The sequence below is a fragment of the Epinephelus lanceolatus genome, chromosome 21, assembly GCF_041903045.1.
Source record: "Epinephelus lanceolatus isolate andai-2023 chromosome 21, ASM4190304v1, whole genome shotgun sequence".
NCBI lineage: Eukaryota > Metazoa > Chordata > Actinopteri > Perciformes > Serranidae > Epinephelus > Epinephelus lanceolatus.
The window spans coordinates 4737238-4763078 of NC_135754.1; the positions used below are offsets into that span (position 1 = coordinate 4737238).

At 40.7% G+C, this 25841-nt stretch overlaps 1 protein-coding gene across 1 annotated transcript in view; it reads left to right on the plus strand.

Annotated features, from left to right (window-relative positions):
• Nucleotides 1-1724: 1724 nt before the first annotated feature.
• The window catches only part of reep3b (receptor accessory protein 3b), a 64277-nt gene continuing 40160 nt past the window's right edge, over nt 1725-25841 (plus strand). Inside the window, exon 1 of the mRNA XM_033611477.2 lies at nt 1725-2070. Within this exon, the coding sequence (XP_033467368.1) occupies nt 2039-2070 (32 nt within the window). The 5' untranslated portion in view covers nt 1725-2038. The remainder of the gene's footprint in view (nt 2071-25841) is intronic.

Genomic DNA, 25841 nt, shown 5'->3' on the forward strand with positions numbered 1-25841 from the left:
TATTTACACACAGCTATACTCACTAATATCTGAGCCTCCTACCTGCCTGTCAAACAGCATCAAACCATAAACCTTCTTAAGACAGCCTGGACTGAGTGGATTCCTGTGGGGAACAGATATAAAGATAGGATGGCGGCCGGTGGCTACTTGCTCTGCTGCCTTTCTGGCTCACAAGTGGAGCTAGCTCCTAACAGCCAACCGCTATTAAGAAACTCCATAAATCCATTGAACAGCTCCATCATCCACAGTCAGACACACATGGCTGATTATTTTCTGCTGAATGACAGCTAACAACTGCTCATTTGCTTATACTGCTGCAATGTGAGTGTTTTGCAGGCTAGCAAAACATCCTGGTACAGACTATTTACTGGAGTTTTCAGCCAGTCGGTGGTCCAATCTCATGCTGCTCAAACAGCATTAGAACATAATTGGAAGCATGGCTGTTCTCGGCTTTCATTTTCTAACACATTTCATAAAAGTTATCATTCTGCTCTCCTCTTGTCTCATTTTTAATGTCCGATAGTCCACCACCAACATTCCCATCCAGTCTCGTCTTGTCAGCGAAAATGACACATAGATTTCGTCATAGTTTTTATCATCAAGATCTATTTTTAGCTCATCAACGTGTCTTCATCTTGGAAAAAAGGTTGACAAATAATTTTCCTCATAGTTTTTGTTAACAAAATTAACACATTGTGTTAATTAAGACATTGCTATTGACCTTTTCAAATGTATTTTTTTTTTGAGTACTGCAAGGAAGTGCCATCTAATTCCATCTGCCTTAGAGAGAAGGCAGTTATCTCCAACACTTGGCAGCTCACACCAAAACAATCTAGATTGGTAAATGGCACTACAAGTGAGAGGAAAAATATGTATTTTGATTTGGGGTTGAACTGCCCCTTTTATATGCCATACCTTGCACAATGTACATTTGAAAAAACTTTGAGAATATTCATGAACCTGTGTTATTGTTCTAATTTCAATTTATTTAGTCTATTGATGAACAAAACTTTGTAGGATTCTTCATGATTCAAATGTGTTGGCCTATAACTTACAACTGTGATATGTTTTATTGTACCTCTTGTTCCTGAAATGATTCTATAACACAGCTTAATATAAAGGAGAAAATGTTTTTTTTCTTCTGCAAAGCAAGAAACACTGACTCTTTTTTGCTTCATTACATTTAATGATACATTTTTTGTAAACAGACACCTATAGATCAATGATAACTAATGTACAGTCATTGCCCTTCACGATATATTTTCCAACGAGAAAAGAGCGCTTGTTTCACACACTCGCTCTTCCTTTGGTCGATCCTAGAGGGCCTTATTGAAACTCTCTTTATATTGACGTTTCTAATATTGTGACCAGCAAGCTGTTGAGGCTGAGTCCACATACACTAAGTGCACTAAAACGTAAAATAAAGCCATCACACATCTCGACGCTGGGAAAATGCTCCCCAACAACAACGCTTGGAAAACCCATCGAACACCCTCATTGCTTCTCTCACCGGTTGGTTGGAATTCGCCACGAATCTCAGACTGACCAATCACAGCCCGGGTCGCTGAGTTTGAAATTCCACCGCTTCTGTCAAACGCAAAAGTCACATGGGCAAACGCGGCCAACCAATGAGAGTTGTTTTTTGTTGTAAACAGACTGAACTGACCAATAGCCTGTTCGGGAGGTTGTTCTTTTCCTGTTGACGTCAGGAGCTATCTGTAAGCACCGTTCTGGTGCCAGGAACTGGGGAGTAAAGTAGAGAGGAAAGGAGGAAACCTGGAGAGGATGAGAGATTGCTACTAAACATCAAGAATCATATTGGATAGATATTCTATCGCCTAGGTATGGCTGCAAAGACAGAGCAGTGAGAGTGGACGTTTTTCTGACATGTTGGTTGGCCGATGTACAGCGACATAACTAGCTGGTCCTGGATTCGCCTATCGAAGTTTTGGCTGAAGAAGTGTTACAGCGGTACGGCTAGCCTTTAACGTTATCACCGGGCTGTCTTCTACTTCTGACACAGCCCTACACAACAAACATGGTGTCCTGGATGATTTCGAGAACCGTTGTGTAAGTACCAAGACAACTGAAATACTCTAAGTGAACTAAAATGGTCATTTTTTCCTCTTGGAGAAAATTAGGGCTGCTGATTGGATCGAACTTTGTTAGCGTGCTTGGCTAACTTGTTACCGTCCTTGAGCTAACTTGTGACCTTACTCCTTTAATTTTCCAGATTAGTACGGAAACTTTGTCAACAATAAATGACATAATTTGGGTTAACAAGTAGTTACACACAACACACAGTATTTAGTCCTTGTACTACAAATGGCGGAATAGCTAACGTTAGCCTTGTGGCTGTTGATTTGCTATTGAGACAAAAGCTAATGCTAATCATGTTGTTTATGAATCATGGCCATGCACGCTGCTGGTGAGTCACCCGTAACAATATGTAACTTTTTAAGTATCGGTGAAGGTGGAACCTTTCGAGTTTAACTTGTTCATCCATTAAGGAGTGTCCGGTACAGCTGTCATCTTTAAGATATTATTAGCCGGCCCTGCCCAGTTTAACCTGGCGAACATAGCATAGTTATCACACAGAAGGACAGGCGAACTTAACCCCATTAAACAAATTTCTGTGGCTTTGCGTGGATTTGTTTGGCTACTGGAAAGCTAGTTATCTATTGTCATGCCATTTGGAACCTGTGTGGGAAAAGTAGAGACCAGAGGTTTGTATTTAATACACTGGAGATTAGTAGGGGGAATCATCAGAGCCCCCCGATACGATATTAGGGGCTGTTATTTACTTATCAGTAGAGTGGGTGGCTGCAGTGTACTACTTCTTCTTCCTCTTCTTACATTTTTAAAACTTATGATGTCTGAAAGTAAAACGTTAAAGACAAAATTCTGGAGTTGAAATAAGCCTTGGAATTTAACTCTTAACATTCATGCTGGTTAGTTTGTGGAAACGGTTTATTTTTGGCCAAAATTGAAATGAGACATGGAATAAAGTGATATACAGCAGATTAAACATAACTATTCTAAGCCCAGATCTGTTTATGCATTTTTTCTGACAGAAGCCTTCATCGCACATGATGGTCCAAGGGCTGTCGAAAATTTGAAAATCCAACAACAATTTCTGTTTTTACACTTTCTGGCCACAATAAATGGTGTAATTTTGGGCATGTACTCTTTAAAAAGCTGTGGTGAAATAAATACAAAATACAACCATTTAAATTTGTATGCCCATCCCGAACCTAAAATAAAAAACACAAGTTCCCTTCAGTGCTTAAAAAATATTTGACATGCCTCCCCCTTTTTGCACCACCCACCTCCCGTCTCATAAATAACAAACGGTCCCTTATCACAATTGTTAGTTTATGATGCAATATTATTGTGTTGTTATTATATTATATATGTTGTTGTTGAATTGTATTGTGCTAACATGTATCGTGATATATTGTGCTTTACTACCTTTACTGCAAATTCAGGAAAAACTTTGTCAGCATCTGTTTTTATCTATGATGAAGTTTTCAGTCTTTTCATCTAACTTCAATCACTTTTTACAGCAACATGTATTCAGTGAACTGAAAAAGCAATTTATTTTAGTATTCTGTTAGGCTACCAAAAAATAATTAGTATTTACAATATTAGTAATTTATTTAATTACAAAATCAATACTTGTCTACTATGTCTGTGTATAATATTTGTTATGCAAAATATCACAATACTGCGCTGTAGCGACCCCCCCACCCCCCCAACCCCCACTGCAGATGTGTTTGCTTTTAGGTAAAAGTGTCTTATTTTGACTGAACACCATGCTTTTCTCTCATTTCCTCTCTCTCTCATTCTTTCTCTGTCTTTCTCTGCCTGTACACATCCAGGAGCAGTAGTTGCATAACTTGGTATAATAGAGGAAAGGAATGTAGCGGAAAGGACAAAGGGAGTGGAGGAAAAATCCAAAAAGCCTCTCCTTTTTCTTCTAATACAGCTTTTAAACACAACCCGTCTGTTGTGGGATAATGAACACATTCTTCTGTAACAGACTGTTGTCACAGGTCATAATGCGATTCATCACTGTATAAGAATAGGAAGCAGATTTTAAGCTTTCATGCCTGTGTGACATGTCATAACATGTCCATAACCTTGTCTGCTCCCCTAGTTCTGTGTTGCATTTTGTATAACGCAGTGAAACAGCAGAATGTACCAGAGTCCATTAACTATTAACACTCCATTGCTGGTTTCCAATAAACAGTCCAGCATTTGGCCAGTAACATATGTTTGTTGATATGCCTCATTACTCTAGAGCATTATGTTTAAAGTGTAACAGGGACTATAAGGTGCAAGCTATAATTGGTAACTTTTATGAAAAAACAAAATGTCATGTTCATCCTCCTTCTTGTAGTGCTTCTAATGGAATTTGTTAGAAAGTTTGTGACCTGGCTGCCATGTTGAAAAGAGTTGAGCCAAAACAGAAGCACAGCCAGGGTCCGAAATTAACACTCAACAAGAGCCAAATGTGGGCAGATTTTCTGTCTGGCAAGAAAATATCTGAAAGCTATCTGCCACACTGGTGGGAAAATGTTTGTACCTGAATAGCCATGTAATATGCTGAATCTGTACTGCATTTTGGTGTCTTTTACGGGCGCACTGCTCTGCTGTGAGTGTTTGAGTTTGACACACAAACACACACAGATCTACAAATACAAACACAACAGACGTATTTTACGTGCATCTAAATGGCGCCAGGACGCTGAGTTTTGCCAGAGCCAGAGTTTTGCAGCACTGTGTACCCTATGAGACATCAGCTGATCACTTGTTGGGAAGATGGCAAAATCTTAATTGCCTCCTACGCTGTCAAAAGCAGTGCATTACAGCTCCACTCATTCCATTCTTACCTTTCACAATAAAAGCCCTAGACGTAAACACTACATCAGTGCTTACCTGAAGGAACTCAATCAAATAATGAAGCTGTGGTAATCAGTTGTTAGATAATAATTTTAGTTCAGATTTTGCTCCAGTGTCTTTGTTAATTTTGTAATAAACATAATACCTTATTTTCTCAATCAAATGTACTGAAACAATTGTATATATGATACAAAAAAATTGATTTTATTTTGGCCAGCAAAAAATGTGCTAAGCCAGTGGATTTTTTCATCTACCAGTCCCATTGGCTGGTGAGTCAAAAAGTCAACTTCAGATACTGTTTACAGCTAAACAGTACACTAACATATGTTTCTGAAAACATCTGAGGTGAGAAATAGACAATGCAGTAACAGAGTATTGATTCATATTTGATCAGGGCTGCCTAGATTGACAGTATGACAGCAGTCAATGAGCAGTTATGGACATACTGTAATTGGCAGCTATGCTAGAGACTCCTCGACTCTGATTGGTTGTTTTCGCACAGCTGTGGTAGATTTTAGCAAATGCCATTAGGAGGAAGAGCACATTTTTTCCAAACTGTCCGTCTCATGGACTACTTTGTGGATAAAGTGACTGTTTCAGAAAATATGACAAAAAGTAATTTTTTTTAATAAAAGTTACCAAATATAAAAAGCCAACATTCAGCCTTAACTTGAGGCTTTTTACACATCTGCGAAGAAAAGGGAATTCCCACACACTGTCCTGTTACCTTCAGTAAACTTAATTGGATAAACAATGTTTTGCTTGTCAGACCATCATCAAGTTTATTGCAAGTAACACCACAGTGTGCAGGAATTCCCTTTTCTTCGTCTATGGACACTTTCCTCCTATGCACTTCAAGTTTTTGAAGGTGTGCATGAGCCCCTATATTTTAGGCTTTTTAACATCCGCATTAAGCCTTCTATATGAGATTTTAGCAATCTTATAAGTTTAAAGCATGCTACACTGTGCGACATGGATCCATTAAACCTGGGTACGACTGGGTACGAGTTTGATGTATGCATACGGTACAATGACAGCACCTGCAGAATCACAGGCTACGACGTACAATGCAATAGCTTTACACAGTGTGTGCAAGGATGCTGCACAGGTTATAACTTCTCCAAATGTACGTCGTAGCCTGTCACTGTATGTCGTAGCCTGTGAAGCGCAAAATAGACTGTCACATTATTGGCCGTCGGCTGTGGCTCAGAGGTAGAGCGGTTCGTCCACCAATCAGTAGATCAGTGGTTCGATCCCCAGCTCCTCCAGTCTGCATGTTGAAGTATCTTTGAGCAAGATACTGAACCCCACATTGCTTGGTGCTTGGTGTGTGTGTGTGTGTGTGTGTGTGTGTGTGTGTGTGTGTGTATGAAAAAGGTGGCACCTTGTAGTGTGTTCATAGTGTAAAAAGCTCTTTGAGTGGTTGGATGACTAGAAAGGTGCTATGCAGGTCCATTTACCATTACCTAAAGTTTTGTGGGCACTTTGTACTGCGGTGTGTCTGTCTGTGTGTGTGTGTTTTCTAGCTGCTAGGTTGCTCACCTGGCAGCTGCAACTCTGCCACTATTTCCTTCTATGCTTCCTCCTTTTTTACGTGATCATAGTAAGAGCTGGAGGACACATGGCTTCTGCTGCCACAACCCTATGAGGTTTTCCTTTTTGCTGGAATCCCACACATTTTTTTACCGTGTTTTGCTTACATGGCAAGCTGCTATCCGTCTGTTTGGATTTCGAGCCAGTGCGTTACTTCATGCTGCATTTTTTATTGGTTGGTTTGTAGACGTACGTCATAACAGCAGTCACACAGTGAGATGGTCATCCCCAATTTTTGACACTGTCAGAATTTTATCCCAGGCTGTCTTTGATCGCACAGCCATCCTTGAACCTCTCACTGTGCAACATGGGACCACCGTTTGAGAACCACGACCAAAGATATCGCCACATTTCTTTCACGTTGGTCATCTTTTTTCTGGGACAGCCCAAAATCGCAGAGTATACCGAGCTTGAGATGAACAGTGCTGGTATTGTAGTCGTCTCTTTACATAGTTTTGCAGTTTTATGGGACCAAAATTAATTTGTATAAGTTGAGATACACTTAATGTCATCATATTTGTTGTCAAATCATTTGCAGTTATGACTGGTTGATGTTATGACACACAGACACCTGTAAAAAAGAGTTGTAACATACTGATGATGAGATTGTTCAGTGGTTTTGTTCATGCCCCTAACTGAACTTAAGTCAATCAAATAAAGAAATCTGAAGGGCAGCAATAGTATGCAGTGCTGAGTCTACTGTAAAAGCCTCTAGGCAAGCTAAAACTAATCTGGAAGTATTCTGACCTAGATTCTGTTCTCTGGACTTAGGTCTTGTATCTCTGATGGGTGTCCTTTGCCCATGTCAGGAGTGCTGATAATTTTCGTTAGTCTATTCTTGGGCAGTAGCTGCTGCTGCAGTGTAGGGGAAAAAGGGGGATGCTTTTAAGCCTGCACCTCGTACATTTTGCTGGAATTGTGCAACTATAAATTCTTCAGGATTAATCATTTAAAAATTGATCCTTCCTGTTTACGTTAACACATTTCTGCAGCTGACTAAAACAAACAATTTTTATTTCGTGAGTGAGAACCCAAACTTATTTTTGTGTCTTAATGTGTGCACTGTCTAAATATGAAAAGCAACCAGAAAACATGCTCAACAGACCCTTTCTACCTCTACACATCTCTTTCAAACAACCATTTAAATTGCCTGGTCATGCAACAGTTAAAAAATAGTCAGACGCTGAATTTCAACTCAGCACTCCATGACCAACTAATTTTAGGTCGGCTGCCTGCAAGGAATGGGTCCAGCAAATGTGTGTGTATATCTCCAAGTCTCTATTTCTCCAGCTCTGTCTCTTTGCAACCCAGTGGGCTGCTCTTTGTTACAGCCTTCCATTCAGAGTCGACATTTGAATGGGAGTTGAACAGCCATGAAAAACACTGATATTCTTCCCAACAACATGGACCTCTATGGTGATGATTAGTATCAGATAGCCCAGCAGCATCCGGCAACCCAATCGCCAGAAAAAATGTTGGCATTGTAAATGGCATTGTTCTGCAAACCATGGATGTGTTACATTTGCGCATTATTTTGTAGGGAATACTTTCAGATGTTATGTTTTAACAACACTGTGGCTAACGTGGTAAATGGACCTGCACTTCTATAGCGCCTTTTTAGTTTTCCAACCACTCAGAGTGCTTTAATATATATACACTACATGTCACATTCATCCATTCACGCCACTAGTGGCCGGGGCTACCATATAAGGTGCCACCTGCTACTAAGTTTGTAAGCACGCATACACCAGTAGAACAGCCACCAGGAACAATTTGGGGTTCAGTGCCTGGCCCAAGTATACCTTAACATGCAGACTGGAAACGCTGGGGATTGAACAGCCTCTGAGAAAAGCACTTAGTTATGGTTAGGAAAAGATCATGTTTTGGCTTAAAATACCTAGTTTTGGAGGCACAATCCTGGCTGGAAAAGCAGCAATGTCTCAGTAGAATGGAACAGCTTTTTGTGCCACTGTCCCAAAAGGGCACTCAGCGATGTCTCAGTAAAAATCAACTGCTTTTTGTGGCACTTTTCGCGCTTCATAAACAGCTACGGGTTGCTAAAAAACACTCAAGTTTGGGGGCTGAAAAGTTGCAGGAAAAACAGTGACAGGTCCCGGTTTTGCTGTTTGTTGGTCTTGAACAGTGGTCTGCAGCTTGGCAGGCATCTTGCCCAGGTCTCACGCCATCCTCCAACTCCCAATGACAAACTCAGCTAATATTGTACTTCACTTTAGAATTGTTGAAATGATACAAGACGTGCAAATGTAACACATTTGTGGTTTGCAGAAACATATAGTGCCAACATTTTCTTCTGTGACTGGGTGGTCATATTTTGAGAAATGTAGGAGCCCAATTAAAAAAAGCACAGGAAGTACACATGATTATGAGCTCCTCTACGATGTAGTGCAGTTTGTTGCAGGAGCCCTCTAACTCACGATGGTCACTCACTATAGTACTATTAGAACGGTGCATTTGTTGTCAGGCTGTGGTATTGGATTGCAGGTGTTTATGATACTTGAATAATCAATAATTGAAAAACACCTGTTGGCTCAAGAGTGGAAATGTTTTGACTTCCTGAACCACACAGGTTTCGTTGTCTACAGTTGAATGTTGTGTACAGTCTGCCAGCTGCATTCTGCTTGTAAGTCAGCACAGTGAAGGACAGGCCTTTCAGGATCAGTAGGATTCATGGTGTGCTTTCATTGCCTGTGGCACATGGAATTATTGCCATAGGCAATGCCTTATTTATATTCATCACTGTTGAGTAATATGCTAAGCCAAACAATATGCTTTTAGTGTGGGAAAAAAATGCTGCTTTTTTTTTTACAGGCCCCGAAAACACATTCTCAATCAGTTGCTCTCTGATTGATGGGCTCCTACATGAAAACACATTCTTCTGCCAAAGTCTTGGTTGGAGTTAGATTTGTGCGGTTGTTTGATTATGTTGTCAGCCGACTGGCGTTCAAATCTGACTGACAAAGCAGAGTTTTTAACTGAAGCTGAATTTTTGCTTGTTAAACTCTTTAATAAGTTATACCTGTTAAGTTTTTTTTACAACCTTTTCCTTTGTTTGTTGCTGATTTTGTCATGAATATTTAATACTTACTTAACCCTCTGTAAACTAATTTTACAGGAGCTTTAAGAAGTGTGTTCACGTCTTCATTTGATTTCTTTCAGCTATTGCATCTTAGAAGGTGTATAGATATGGGGAATCAAACGTGATTCAAGATTTTAAGAGTATGAAAATGTAAAATGTTAATATACAGTAATTCCAGTTAATTACAACACAAGTCTTAATTTTGTAGTTTTGGCTTGGTGTAATGCATTATGTCATTAAATTTGTCTAAGTCTGTCTGCCAGTGTAATGTTACTAATAGGCCCATATTTAATGTGAGCAGAACAGGGCATATCACAACAAAGCACAAATGGCCACAAGTACTTTGTAATGTTACTTATTAATTTGGGGAAAACACGCTCAGTATAATTTCATGTTTTTATCACAAATATGCATGTCAGTATTTGTTATGGATCATTCACCGACTGACATTGATATGACGTGTTTTAATTGTGCGACAGCAATTATGTAATTCATGGCACAGAGAAAATGACCTGAGTAGTGTCCATAAGTGTTTTTTCACATTGATTGCAGATGAGCTCACTATATAGTGAGGAGGGAGTAGTGAATGAGTGAATGATTTCAGGCACAGCCATAGTGTGCTAGTATGCGTATACTATGCTAGTGGCATCTGTCATGTGTCGTTGTATTTCTTTTAGTTACAAATTTTATTTTAAGACAGGCCATGATGATTTTCTTCTAAACCTAATCACAGTTTTTTGTTGCCTAAACCTAAGAAAGTAAACCTAAGAACAAAGTGATTTAGCTACATTCTATTTTGAAAAATACTGTATGCATTTGATAAGCAGAAACTGTACATTTCCTGTGTTTATTTTGAATAGATGCAATGCATGTAACAAGCATAAATTGACACACAGTCCTTGAATGTCCAAAACTGATGCAGGAGGATGCCTGGTGCATCATACATTGACATGAAAAGCCACTGACCATATGTGGGTATTTGACAAGGGAGTGAGAACGTGTTGGTTGTAATGCTTTCCAGCATGGGATGCTTGATAGACATGATGCTTTAACCTGTAGGCTGTCTGCTCCTGGATTTCAAATTGGACTAACATGGTGGTTCGTCATGAAAATATATGTCAAGAGTCTCATCTGATGTCTTCACATATCATTACTGCCAGTCATTCTCAGAAAGACTTTTTAAAAACCTGTTTTATATTTGCGATGTATGTCACTTGTGTGTCAGCTGATGGAGGCATACTGGTAGACAAACAGCTTTACCTGCAGTTGGCTTAGTTTTACAATTTCACTCCAGTTCCCTTTGTAGGCTCAACCGTTTTAACCACCTCTCCATCTAGAACCTCACCAAACTCTGCACTGTTTTCTCACCTTTTTTGCCCATTCCACACAAATGTCTCTGCATATCAACAGTGCAAACTGTTTGTCATTGTCCGTGTTTGTTTGGTACAAGAACAAGTTGCAGTTAACGTTCTCGCAGGATTTGCAGCATTGTCTGCCAACAGAACTTCAGTGGTTCAGTGTATTGTTTAGTGTATGTACTGAGTCTGAGGGTTGGGTCCCGTTCACATTTGAACTGGTACCAGTGCTGGCGATACCAGTACCAGCACCAGTATCTGGAATTCAGTACCACTTCCAAATAGTACCTTTAATCAGTACTTCATGCTCTCACGCTTGTTAAAAAAACAAAAAGTACCGAGTTTGTTACCCAACCCTTCTCAGTCATAAGATATTATATATATTCCTTCCTGAATGTCAATGGCTAAAAAATCATCATGTGTGGTTTATCTAGTCTTTGCAGGTTTCAGCTAGTCTTTATGTCTGTCTTAGTCTGTACTGCTTCAGCTTTGACCTACTCTAGTTACCAGTTTTTCTGTGCAATGGGGCATTCTCAGCAACATTCCAAGTTTGCTTATTCTTGATTTAACTTCCAAGTAAAGTGGTTTTAATAAACTGGTTAAACTGTTGGTCTCTTTGAGTGTATGTCTGTGTTTTCTGCTTCTGCTCAAGTTTGAACTTGCGTATGATGTGTTAAGTTAGCATTTTAATGTAGGAAGATTCAGAGAGCTGTGAGACCAGTCTAATGATATATGTCATTTATTTCCCCATGAGGAAATCCTCTGGGTATGTACAACCCTGGACTGTAACCAGTCTCATTTGCTGTAGCAGCAGTTCTCTCAACAATCCTCCCTCTGTGTTTTTAGGGGGAAAGTCATGTAATCAAATTCTTATTCCTGAAGCTCAAACCAGATGGTGGAAGCTCAAATCTTGGAGATCTCTGTTTTTTTCTCTCTCTCTCCTCTGTTCCTCCCCTCCCTTCTCCCTCTTGGTATGTCTCCTGTTTTTATTGCTCTTGTTCTCTCTTTCTTTCTTTCCCTTTGCTCTCTCTCTTATCGTCCTGTCCTCCCCCTCCCTCCATCTGGTTGTTGGTGGTGTATGGCGTCAGGAAACTAGGGAAATTGACCTGGAGCCCAGAGTCAAGGTCTATCTAAAAGCAACGGGGCTATTTTCTCAGCTGCATGCAGAGTGAGGGGGGAGAAGGTGTTGAAATGGGAAGAGGGAGAATGAGGAGGGGGAAAAGGGAAATAGAGAGATGGTAGTTTTGGTATGAAGAAGGGGCCCTGCTTTTCACTAAATTGTTTCAAGAACATTTCAGTGCATGTTCAACTTCTTTTGTGTGAGCTTGGTTGGACACACTTGATTCTAGTGTCTCTGCTGGTCCGTTAGTCCGTTAGTTACTTTCGACATCGTAAATGTACATTTAAGAGCTATATAGATATAAAGAAATGTCAGGTACAGTGATTGGAAGGCCAAGACAGTGAAAGGTGATACTTTTTTGGCACGAGATGAATCCGAGCAAGTAGGACCAGGAGATTTTTTTGCTTAATAAATTATAGAAACTGCTCTGCTATGGAGAGGTAATCAGGTGCATAGCTAGTACCATGTCAGATTAGTCGTTACTGATGTTCTAGTCGTACTCTGTGCCACCAGTGAAATTGAAACCATTGCTTACAGTCTGTGTCAGTAGTATGTCGTAAATTTGCAAATAAAAACTATGGGTCCGGCCACTCTGATGCCATTTGATGGAAAACTGTACCTCTTCTTCTTAAGGCAGATCTATAGTTCTGCGTAGACTCTACGCAGAGCCTTCGCCACAGCCTAGACATGTGAACTATGCTGTTGGGAGCATTTCTTCTTGTGTGGTGGTGTGTCTTTGTCTCTTTGCAGTTATACCTCCAAAATGATAGTTGGCGGTGGGGTTTCTGTGGAGTGCTCTAAAGTTGGATTAATTTAAAACGCATGTAAAACACAGATTAAACATGACTGATTTGCGACATTATCAAGCACAAGTACATAAATCATCTCCATTATAACACAGACACAGACAAAGCACTTGTCTTTTGCTGGACACATTTCCCCACAATACAACATGCTACTGTTATTAGTAGAGGTGGGCAATATGGCCCAAAAACAATATCACAATATTTCAGGGTATTTTTGGAATAATGGTATTCTTGAAGATATGACAAATACAGTATATTAGAAAAATATGTATTTTATTATTAATTTAAGAAAATAGAATTGCAAAAAAAAGTGATATAGTTTTACATGTTAACCTAACAGTTTGCCTTCATATATTCAGTAAAAACTGAACAAAAATGATCTCTCGTTTCTTTAGTTTGTAAACAACAACAACAACAGTAACTCAGAGATTCAGATCTTTATACAATATTAATAGTTCAACAAAATATAATTACCACAAATTACACCTTTAAATAGTTCCCAAATACAAAAAAAATTACCCTGGGATCTATATACAGTACAGGCCAAAAGTTTGGACACACCTTCTCATTCAATGCGTTTTCTTTATTTTCATGACTATTTACATTGTAGATTCTCACTGAAGGCATCAAAACTATGAATGAACACATGTGGAGTTATGTACTTAACAAAAAAAGGTGAAATAACTGAAAACATGTTTTATATTCTAGTTTCTTCAAAATAGCCACCCTTTGCTCTGATTACTGCTTTGCACACTCTTGGCATTCTCTCGATGAGCTTCAAGAGGTAGTCACCTGAAATGGTTTTCCAACAGTCTTGAAGGAGTTCCCAGAGGTGTTAAGCACTTGTTGGCCCCTTTGCCTTCACTCTGCGGTCCAGCTCACCCCAAACCATCTCGATTGGGTTCAGGTCCGGTGACTGTGGAGGCCAGGTCATCTGCTGCAGCACTCCATCACTCTCCTTCTTGGTCAAATAGCCCTTACACAGCCTGGAGGTGTGTTTGGGGTCATTGTCCTGTTGAAAAATAAATGATCGTCCAACTAAACGCAAACCGGATGGGATGGCATGTCGCTGCAGGATGCTGTGGTAGCCATGCTGGTTCAGTGTGCCTTCAATTTTGAATAAATCCCCAACAGTGTCACCAGCAAAACACCCCCACACTATCACACCTCCTCCTCCATGCTTCACAGTGGGAACCAGGCATGTGGAATCCATCCGTTCACCTTTTCTGCGTCTCACAAAGACACGGCGGTTGGAACCAAAGATCTCAAATTTGGACTCATCAGACCAAAGCACAGATTTCCACTGGTCTAAAGACCATTCCTTGTGTTTCTTGGCCCAAACAAATCTCTTCTGCTTGTTGCCTCTCCTTAGCAGTGGTTTCCTAGCAGCTATTTGACCATGAAGGCCTGATTGGCGCAGTCTCCTCTTAACAGTTGTTCTAGAGATGGGTCTGCTGCTAGAACTCTGTGTGGCATTCATCTGGTCTCTGATCTGAGCTGCTGTTAACTTGCCATTTCTGAGGCTGGTGACTCGGATGAACTTATCCTCAGAAGCAGAGGTGACTCTTGGTCTTCCTTTCCTGGGTCGGTCCTCATGTGTGCCAGTTTCGTTGTAGCGCTTGATGGTTTTTGCGACTCCACTTGGGGACACATTTAAAGTTTTTGCAATTTTCCGGACTGACTGACCTTCATTTCTTAAAGTAATGATGGCCACTCGTTTTTCTTTAGTTAGCTGATCGGTTCTTGCCATAATATGAATTTTAACAGTTGTCCAATAGGGATGTCGGCTGTGTATTAACCTGACTTCTGCACAACACAACTGATGGTCCCAACCCCATTGATAAAGCAAGAAATTCCACTAATTAACCCTGATAAGGCACACCTGTGAAGTGGAAACCATTTCAGGTGACTACCTCTTGAAGCTCATCAAGAGAATGCCAAGAGTGTGCAAAGCAGTAATCAGAGCAAAGGGTGGCTATTTTGAAGAAACTAGAATATAAAACATGTTTTCAGTTATTTCACCTTTTTTTGTTAAGTACATAACTCCATATGTGTTCATTCATAGTTTTGATGCCTTCAGTGAGAATCTACAATGTAAATAGTCATGAAAATAAAGAAAACGCATTGAATGAGAAGGTGTGTCCAAACTTTTGGCCTGTACTATATGTATATATAAATCAATAGGTGATTTCCTTCTCCTTCAGCAAAATCCTAAATTACTTAGTTGTTTTTTTTCCCACCTGGACCTTTATGCTCTGCCATTTCTCCTATAATCATAATGCTGTAACCTGTGATAGTCAGTTGCCTTCTGTTTCTACCATAACTGTTGCGCATTCACAGATTCAGTGTTGATTCGGCGCAGACGTGTAAATCCTGCTTTAAGGCCCAGACACACCAAACCGACACTAAAGAGCTAGTGCTGACGAGTACCAACTGTTGCCTCATGTTGTTTGTGTTGTTAGCCAGTTAGCATATAAACAACACAATTTAATGTTGAAAGAATAAGTGATATTTATTGTGTACTAGCAAACAGTAACACAGACACTTACAAACCGTTTCTTTTAAAGAGCTCCATGGCTTAAAAAAAAATCTTGCCTTATATAACAAGTTTGTTTCCATCTCACTCCCTTTTGACTTTAGTTGATTGTTTACTTTCCTCACTTCTGTTTCTCTTTTTGTGCCCTGAGCTGAACTGACAATCAGAGGGATTTCTGTCGCAACAGGCTTCGGCAGCAAAGACGTCGATTAAACGTGCTGAATGGTCGAAAAGCTGCAGACAATGGTCAACTGGTGTTAATGGTGTGGGGGACAAAACGCAAAAATTAGGGTGACAGACACTCACTGACAGCTGGACAGCGACCGACAGCCAACAGTTGGCCATGCGTGAGGGCCCTCATACTTCGGGTTTCTATCATTTATTTTATTTTACACTAACATCAGGGCTTAGAATTTTTCAATATAATCTGTCTTTTTGACCCATTTCGTCATGTATTAATGGATTAGATGAAATCCACTGAAGTTATGGAGAGCAAATAATTGTGTATTGAAATGAAATTGTTTATTGTCTATTGAAATGAGAGTAGCATATGAATTTCCAATGATTCCTACTGATGTCTACTCCCTCAACTCCCATCCACTCTTGAGGCGTGGTTTTCCTGTCCTTGATTGCCTTGCTGTCCCAGAGGAACCCCCCAGAACCCAGCCCCATTTTCCTGCATAACAAACTATCCTACAAACAGCACAGTGTTCAGTGTATGGAAGGCTACACTTGTGAGTGGACTGAAATGACAGCAGTAATTAGTAGATTTTCAACACATCGGGTGAAAGTGAAACTAAACGATGCTGCTTGGTCTGAAATGAATGTCTGTACTATATCCAACTTAAAACAAACTTCAGTGTGGTGAGGCAACTGCGGCTTGTTTGACAGCATTGTCTCGGATTGGACTGGAGAGTGGAACAAGAGATTGGAGCATGCACAGTCAGCACACTTGCTATGCCTACAGTTTGCTCAGTCACAAAAAAACAGCTGCACATGGACATCAGCATAGGGGTCTGTGTGAACCCTAATGGACATGGGTGGATGACAAGATTAAAGTCACACGAACCAAAGTGGACCCTTGCAGACATGTGGACATGACATGGAATCTGTGAATTGGCCTTTATGCTCATGTGTTACTTTCAGTAACTGTTCTGATGTGAGCTTGTTAATATTGTTAATGATAAGCTTGTGTATTACTGTCTATACTCCCTCCACACCATGGGGCTAGCCGAGTGTGCAGGAGTTCTATGACTAGACTTTCACTGCAGTTGGAGCAAATAAGGAGCAACTGAGACACAAATAAATACCTGCTGCTATCACAGCATCAGCAGTCGCCTGTCATCAACATGACTGAGATCTGCTTGCCAACCACATGACCTTCAAATTAAAGTGTTGGAGAGGAAAGACTTGTATGTAGTTGTACATCTCTGACAGACCCTCAGGCTTCTGTTCTGTGTGCTCGGCCATTGGGGGGTCTGGGTTGTTGTGTAACCAGTTTCTCCACTACAAACACACCCACATACCAGTGTATCAGAAGGGAAGAGATTCATTGAACTTGCTTTTATTTGGACCGATGGTTCAGCACCATTGTTCTCTACATTTATGCAGATAAAGCACAGTGAGTTGACACTGAGATGTAGACATGCAGAGAGAGCATGCAAGCTTTGGCAGCCTGGCTGTTACTATAGCAACAGCGGGAAAATAAACTGCTGTGGTTTTTGGCGGCTCGCCTGCTGCTGAAGGGACTCTGGTCAGTGTGTCTGTATAGAGGACTTTATAGCTGTCTGTGTCTGTAGGCTGCAGTTATTGTGAAATCCTCCATGTTTTTGTCATTTAATCGTTGAAGGATTCTATGCTTCTATAAAGTAACTCATTCATTCGTCCCTCTTGTGAAACCATGTCAGGGTTGTGGCAACCGGGCAAATCAATAAGTAGAGACAGGGTACCAATGCATCCCTACCAGGTGCTCACCATACCAACGCCCCTTCAGATTCTAAAATCACCATATGTTATGGAAGATGAAATTTAAATCATATGGTGGTGGGGCTAAAATGAAACTGCTATTCTTATGCTGCGATCAGACTACATGGTATTTTTGTCTTTGAAATGGTGACTGTGTTAGATTTCGTGATCACAGTCACAGAGTCGTGCTGTTACATGGTAAACTACATGTTGGACAACCATCAAGAGGCTTGTGCACTTCTATACTTTGTTTTTTGCAGGTGTTGGGTAACTCAACAAATTAATGTATAAAGTACCTCTACATGTCTTACTCCCAGTACTTTAATTTTGCATGGACTGGACAGCGTATGACCTCCAGTTGTCATCCTCAGGCTAAGATGGGGGTGTAAACAACCTTGTGTATATAGACAATCTTCATGACACAACACATCACTTAAATAATTACCAATAAACTATGTAAATGTCAAATCCACATTACATTACATATTGTAATTTTATGTAATGTGGATTTGACATTACATATTGTAATTTTATGTAATGTCAAATCCACATTACATAAAATTACAATATGCATACCCACACTAACACAAAAATGAAAAAAATATTTTAACATATTCTTACTTTTGATATAACAAAAATACTCAAATACTTTGTCACAAAAAAAGGCAATAAAATGCATGTTAGCTCATTGAAATTTGAAATTCTACAATTAGGAGATTGATTGATGGGTGAGAATCATTCTTCTGTAATTCTGTTTTCCATAAAATACGAACAAAAAAATAAATCAGCAGCAATTCCTTATGTAACACAAACAAGGATAAATATTGAATATGTATAAATGTTTGTAAATATTGAACATTATAGGGCTGAGGCCAATAATAAAACCAGACTACACATTTAGGCTACTTTCAGGTTCTGTTTGTATGTATACCTACAAAAAGTAATGCTCCCTAATTTGTATATAACCTACCATCACTAGCCAGTAATTCGTACTGGCTGACTGACTTGGGTGACAAAGGTAATTGCTAAGGTGCCACGGACAGACAAACAACAAATGCTAACGTCCATGATCATGATTTTTATAAATGAAAGTGAAGCTGGAACTAGGCTTGTGCCGGTTTGAAAATTTTCCAACCAGTTTGATTTAAAGCAAAATATTTAACAGAACCGATATATCGAATTATATACCCAATTTTACCACTGGTTGTTGCATTTGTGCTATTTTTCCCAATAAAAGCCCATTATAGGTGTAATGTGCTTCCAATCCACTAGGTGGCGATAATGCTGTATTAACTGCCAATACACACAAAGTTACACAAGAAGAAGAAGCAGAAGGACACTTCTCTCACAGCAGCAGCAGATAGCTGAGCGAAGCTGCGGAATCTGCGGTCTGCGAGCCTCTGAGACAAACTACACAAAACACTTGTAGGCTCCTCCACTTCATTTAAAAGCATACATAAACCTTATTAAGTTGTCATAATGCATGTTACAATGCAAGATAAGTTGAATATAGTCCCTTGACACGCCGCTGATGTGAAAAGCCCCCCCCCCAGTTTATGGTTGACGTGAATTAAACTGGGTGGAGCTCTTAAACTGGACCGAACCAGTTAAACCGGAAATCGGCACAAGCCTAGCTGGAACCACCATGAAGTTGGACTTTCAGTCAGTAAAAGGAGCGTGAGATGTGGTTAGCAGCATAAATGTTTGTGCAGAGTGGTGCTGCACGATTTGATAAAAATGTGTGATTGTGATTTGAGTGGACAATATCGGGATTGCGATTACAATATAACACATAAATGGTATCATTAGTCTTCTTGCTTGATTCAGTGTTTCCCCTACCATTAGGCCCGTTTCCACCGCAGGAACTTCGGGGTAATTTTACGGGGCCGGGGCCGTTGGTGCGTGTCTCCACCGCAGGAACCACCCCCGAAGGACAGAGTTCCGGAACTTTTACGGGGGCTAAACAAATCCCTGCCTCGGAGTAGGTACTCAGAACGGCCCGAAAGACTCCTGGCTTGGGCTTGGGGTTTACTGGGTGCTGATTGGATATACTCAAGGAGGGGTGTGACGTCAACAGAAAGCAACAAAATAGCCGGCATTTTTAAAACTCAGCAGATGAGGGTTAGCTCGTTCATATAGCTTCTGCCGCCATGTAAAAAAACTCACTAAATGGCCCGTGAAAAAAATATTTGTTCCAGCGGATATCTTAGTTACAACATGATTGAGCTAGCAAAGCAGTTTTGTGTTGATATGTGTGGTATTTATTCAGTTTTGGGAAATCACGATGTCTAGAAAGCATCAGTGGCTGCCGCTGACAGGGACAGCTAACAGCAGCAGCAAAGCTAACATCAGTATGTCATCTGTTAAAAGCCTCCCGTTGTCGGAAATGACATGAAACTACTCCAGTTAGCTCAATCATGTTGTAACTAAGACATCCCCTGGAAAAAATTTTTTTTTTTTCATGGGCCATTTAGTGAGTTATTACAGACACCGCTAAGGGCTAACAGCTAATGGCGTCCCTACGTTGCCCCAGTCAAAATGGTCGCGCAACGATTACGTCACACCAAGAGCCCGTAACTTTACAGGAACCTTCCTCGTACTCCGCTCTCTCAGTGGAGACACGGCGGTTGAGAGGGCCGAGCGAGAGGATGTTCCTGTAGTAGTTCCTGCCCCCCAAATAGTACCAGGAACTTCTTCAGTGGAAACGGGCCTATTAAAATTAGGGGTGCACTGACCTGACCTGACATAGTTATTGTTATGGACAGTGTGTAAATGACCATCAACAGACTGAGCACAGTCAAACACGCTGCTCACAAAGGAAGGCAGCACGGCACTGTACGCACAACGGAGCGAGCCTGTGTTGCGTTCAGGTGTTGTCACGTAAATAACAAATTCCAGCAAGCCATAGCACAACACAGCAGCATGTCAAGTGGGCCGAAACCGAGCAAAATTGCTCATTTTTTAATTTGTTATTATATAGTTTGTAATGGAGTCTGTGATTTCCCCGTGACACTTACCAATGTTTGCGTAACTGTGCTCGGATATTGTTTTATGAGGCTCTGGCAGCTTTCAGTTGTCTCATTGTCTTTAACATTACACGGCTTGGCTTTCTCTCGCATGCATGCCTCGTACTTTTCTCTGTGCTGTCTCAAGTGTTGATATAGATTGGTCGTGTTGTAGTGCTGGGCGATTCTTGCTAAAATGTGAATCTCGATTTTTCTCCACAAAGATTGAGATCTACGATTCTCACACGATTTTTTTTCCCACATTTTTTTTATTTTCTTTAAACTGTATTGAAAATTTTTTGAACATTAATAAAATTAAAACGAGGAACAAGAAGCCTTAGTCAACTGCTGAGGCTTAAAAAGGCACATACATCATACCTTAAAACTGAATCCTTGTAAATAAAAGAACAAAATCAACAAAAATAAATGGATAAATAACCATCTTTTTCTGTTATTATATGTGTGTGCAATTTGGTATAACATGCAATGTAAACAAGGTCAAGATCACTCAAAATGTAAACTTAAAAATAAAGTGCAGTACTCACTGAATCAAGTGATTAACTAAAATATTGCAGTACTGATTTTTCTGAATATAAATACAGAACATAAACTTAGAGCTTGACTCCATAAAAAAAAACAAAAACAAAAAAAACTTAGCCCAAGCCTAGCCAACACTATCCATCTACTGCACTTTCAAGTTCTTGGCTAAGAACACTAACATGTCAACGTTTTGAGGCTTCAGGGAGCTACGATGGCAAGTAACAATGTTCCCCCCTGTACTAAAAACCCTTTCTGATGGGCTACTGGTCGCAGTTATGCACAGGTATTTCCTGGCCAGCATGGACAGACGTGGGTATTGTCCCTTGTGTGTGTTCCACCACTCCAAGGGGTCTTCTCTACGTCCAGAGGTTTGTGGAGCAGGTAACCAGCAAGTTCAGTTTCGACCAGCTGCTCCTCAGGAACAGCTGCAGGAGCTTCCTCGTTCCCCTTTGCTGCTTTAAGAAGGCTGCCCAAGGTAACCTTTCTCTTCCTCCCACCAGGGGGGCACATGGTGACACTGGAGGAAGCTGTGGTGGGAGTGGGTCTCTCCTTGAAAAGGGAAAATATAATTTAGTAAAAAAGTTGATCTATAGTCTGCATTTGATAAGCTAAGTAATATATTCTCAGTAGTTAATTACATTAGCAGTTAAATAGATCAGTTGTTAAATACTGAGCATGATAAACTAAATCAATTTTCCTTATTGTTTACACTTTATAATATATAGTTAGTTACCATAGAAACGTTCATCATCTCATTCTTCAGTCTGGCTTTAATGGTGGCTTTGGTGTCCTCGTCGATTACATAGTCCAGTTTGTACCTTGGGTCCAGACTCGTAGCTATGTCGAGCAGCTCCTGTGTCTTTGGATCATGGTACTTCTCCTGAAGGTACTGCAGGATGGATGTTTTGATGTCGCGTGCGAGTGCAGAGTCGTCTTCCTCCACTTTCAACCGTTTTTCAAGGAGGTCGAGGACAGGCTTTACAGACGAGACACTAACATACTGCTCTCCTGATAGTGCATCTGTAAATTCGGCCAGTGGTGTCAGTGTCTTGTCGATCACCTCAAGAACCATGATGTCTTGCCATGACAGAATGTGAGCGCTGATGTTCCGGTTCCGGTCAGTGTTCCGGCGGAGAACACGTGTAATGGCCTCTTGCTGTTCCAGGATCCTCTTGACCATGGCCAGACGGGATCCCCATCTTGTCTGGCACTCTGTTTTTAGCTTGTGGTCAGGTAGCTGGAGGTCTTTTTGTGCTTGTGCAAGCTCTCGCTTCCGCTTCCAGCTGTGGCTGAAGCAGCTAACCACCTTTTTGCAGACTCCCATAGCATGGGCAATTCGTGGATCTTTCATTGAATTCTCTAGAGGTAGAGAGAGGAGGGAAAAATGAACATTAAAAGAAATGAAAGTAGCGTGGCAACTTGGCACCTCATTTTTAAGACCTAATACTAAAATATTAGACTTTTAAGACTTTTTAAGACCGCACGGGAACCCTGTCATTATTCATTTCAGCCTGACTGAAATAGATAAAATATATGTCACACACACACACACACACACACACACACACACACAGACACGCACACACACGTTGAGTGATACAATTTTGATAAATAATACAATTCAACACTCACTTAAATGCACAGAGGATTTTACTGTGGGATAGAGTTATTGTACTCAACTTACCTATAGCCAGATGTAATCTGTGTCCGAAACACTGGAGCCTTGTCCAATTGTTAATGGAGCATGCTTTTATGATGTTTGATCCACTGTCTGTAGTGATGCACACCATCCTTTCCTGATCCAAGTTCCAGGAGTTGAGACTTTCCATTAATCCCACTGCAAGTTCGTCACCTGTGTGGTCTTCAGGGAAGAATGCCGTCTGTAAGCACCGACTTTTCATGGTGAAATCACTGCTGATGAAATTAACCGTCAGGCTCATGTATGGTTCCATGGTTCGACTTGACCAGAGATCTGTTGTCGCAGCAAAGTGAGTGACGTCTTGCAGTTCTGTCTCGACTGTGGCTCTGGTCTCGGAGTACAAAGCAGGCAGTGCAGTGCGTGAAAAGTAGTTGCGAGACGGCATCTCGTATCGTTTATCCAGCGTCTTCACCAAGTGCTTGAACCTGTCATTTTGAACGGTGTTTATCGATGCCATATCTTTAGCCAAAAAAAAGGTTACAGCCTCCGTTATTTCTTTGTGCCTTCGTGAGCTGTCTAGATATGGCGTTGCGTTATATAACGTTTGAGTTATAGATGTTTGTGTGGTCGGGTGACCTGGCTTTTTCTTTTTTGGATTGTCTTTCGTTGCTTGTTCGTATTGTATTTTGTGGTGCCGCTCCAAGTGATTGAGCAGGTTTATGGTGTTACCTGACTTGGTTTTGACAATGCCATGACATTGCATACAGATGGCTTGTTTTTGCAGGTCATCGTCGGGAGCAAAACCGAAAAAGTTCCACATGCTGGAAGAATGCGGTCCTTTTTTCGGCACGAGAACTTCGCTGGCACTCCGCTGGCTTGGCCACATTCGTCGTGGCCGTCGTCTTCACTGCCTTCAATGTTCAGTTGGTCGCTCATTTCTCTCTTTGGTCCATCGCCAACTGCGCTGACGCACTTGACTGCGCCAAGTGCTCGCTGCTGTTGCTGCTAATAAAGCTAATGTGCTAATCAAGTGCAGTAAATGAGTGTCAGGTGTCGGGTTGCCATAGCAACGGGGACCTTGCTGCATGAGGAGACGGACAGAACACAATCTGAATACTTTGTTAAATCAATAGCTTATTTTTGCCTTACAGAAGAAGCATTCACAACCAAAATAAAATGCAGTTCGATGTTATCAGGAATGAGATCGCACGAGCGTCTGAATCTAGATCGAGGGTCTATTTTCGATTAATCGCCCAGCACTATCGTGTTGGCGCGGGGACGTGGCGACTTTAACTTTTAAACTTTTACACAGCACGTCTTTCTGTTCAACGTCGCCATACCTGAATCCAAAGTATCGCCATGTAATAGACGTTGCGTTTTTTTCGCCACCAACTCAGCCTGTTCACGATCATGCTCATGCTCTTCTTCAGCGTCTGTGTTGGTCACTTCTGCACGCCGGGTGTTCACCTGACCATACGTGATGCACACAGCAGAATAGCTTGTGGGTGTAATGTCAACAAACACCACAAACTACAGGAGAGGTAGTCACGTTCACAGACACACACGTTAACATTTATTTACATTCAATCGCAAATCGCAGCCTTTAATGCAGTTATGTAATCACACAGCCTGACATCGCGATTGCGATTAGATTAATGGTGCAGCACTAGTGCAGAGGTGTGATTAATTTGGTATAATGCCCCTTGAGTAGGGGTGGGAATCTTTGGGCCCCTCACGATTCAATTACGATTACGATTCAGGGGCTACGATTCGATTATAAAACGATTATTGATGCATCTTTAATTTATGTATATTGATGCACTTTTTCACAACACACGTGTGGGAGAGATTCACTGAATAGATTGAAAAGACGGTCTGAAAAATAGCAGATGGAAGATTTGTCAGCGCCCCAAAAAAGTGCGTAAAGCAGATTTATAAATGCACTGTTGTTTTGTGAACACCTTTATACCTTGTTAATCTTGAAACCTGGGAAATGCTCTTGAGATGCACCAATTAGTATGAGCAGTGATGGCTGAGGATGCAGTCACTCTATATTCCAGTTGAACAGATCCAGCATACATCCGAGGCAGATCTGACGAGAACACACTGTGCTGCAGACATGGCAAGCTCAGTGTGTGGGGGGAGGAGAGAGGAGGAGAAGAATGTTAGAAAGAAAGAAACGGGATGTAGGGAAGGAGTGTCTTGCTTTAAATTGATCTGGTCATTTTTCTTGCTCCCTCTGAGAGAGAGAGAGAGAGAGAGAGAGCAACACACACACACACACACACACACACACACACACACACACACACACACACTGACAGAGTTCTGTCAGGGAGAATATATATTGTGCAGCTTAGAGCAGAGAGGTTGGACAAACTGCCCTTGTTACTCTGTGTGTCTGTGAATGAGGGTGTGGATATTCTTTCTTTTGTTGGTGCTTTCACAATGTGTGTGTGTGTGTGTGTGTCTGTGTCGGGATAGAAAGAGCTCTGTTAATTCTAACAGATGCTGTCCAGTAGCCACAAAGATCTATAGTTTTACTCACGGTGGTTGATCCTTTATTCATAACAATGGTGTTTATCTCACCTTTGAAATCAAGACAATTATAACAACAGAAATACCTCTGCAAACAGTAGCCCTTTTTAGATAGGAAAGCCCAATCAGTCTTTTCAGTATTGGCAGTAGGGATGTCCCGATCCAGCTTTTTCACTTCCAATCCGATACTGATATTACAGCCTTGAGTTTTGGCCGATACCGATCCGATCCAAGCGCATATTATACATATTCACTTATTTTGTTGTCAGTCATGTTAGAAAAGGTTTGATCAAGCAAAGAACAACTTCTTAATCAGGTTAGTTAGAATGATCCACAACAGTTGGTATGAGAAACTGACCTGTTTATTGTTAACAGGATTAAATAAACAAACTTTAAACTTGAACATTAACATTAAATAAAAAATATATCTGGTTTGCTTTGGCTGCTTTGGCCCCTTAATAAATAGAAAATAAATCAACACAAGAAATCTTTAAAATGTCTAATATTGAAATTAAAATAGCAGCAAGACTCCACACACTTGTGCTTTGGCCCACTAATAAATAAAAAATAGATTAACACCACAAGACATTGTTGGCATTTAACAAACAATGCAGCCTTTCCTTTTCAGTTATTTTAGTAGTGTCAGTGTCAGCCTGTTTAAACAAGCAATAGTCCATCCATGGCTCCAATTTCACTAATTGTGCCCAAAACAATGCCATCAGTGCTCTTTACTTAAACAGTA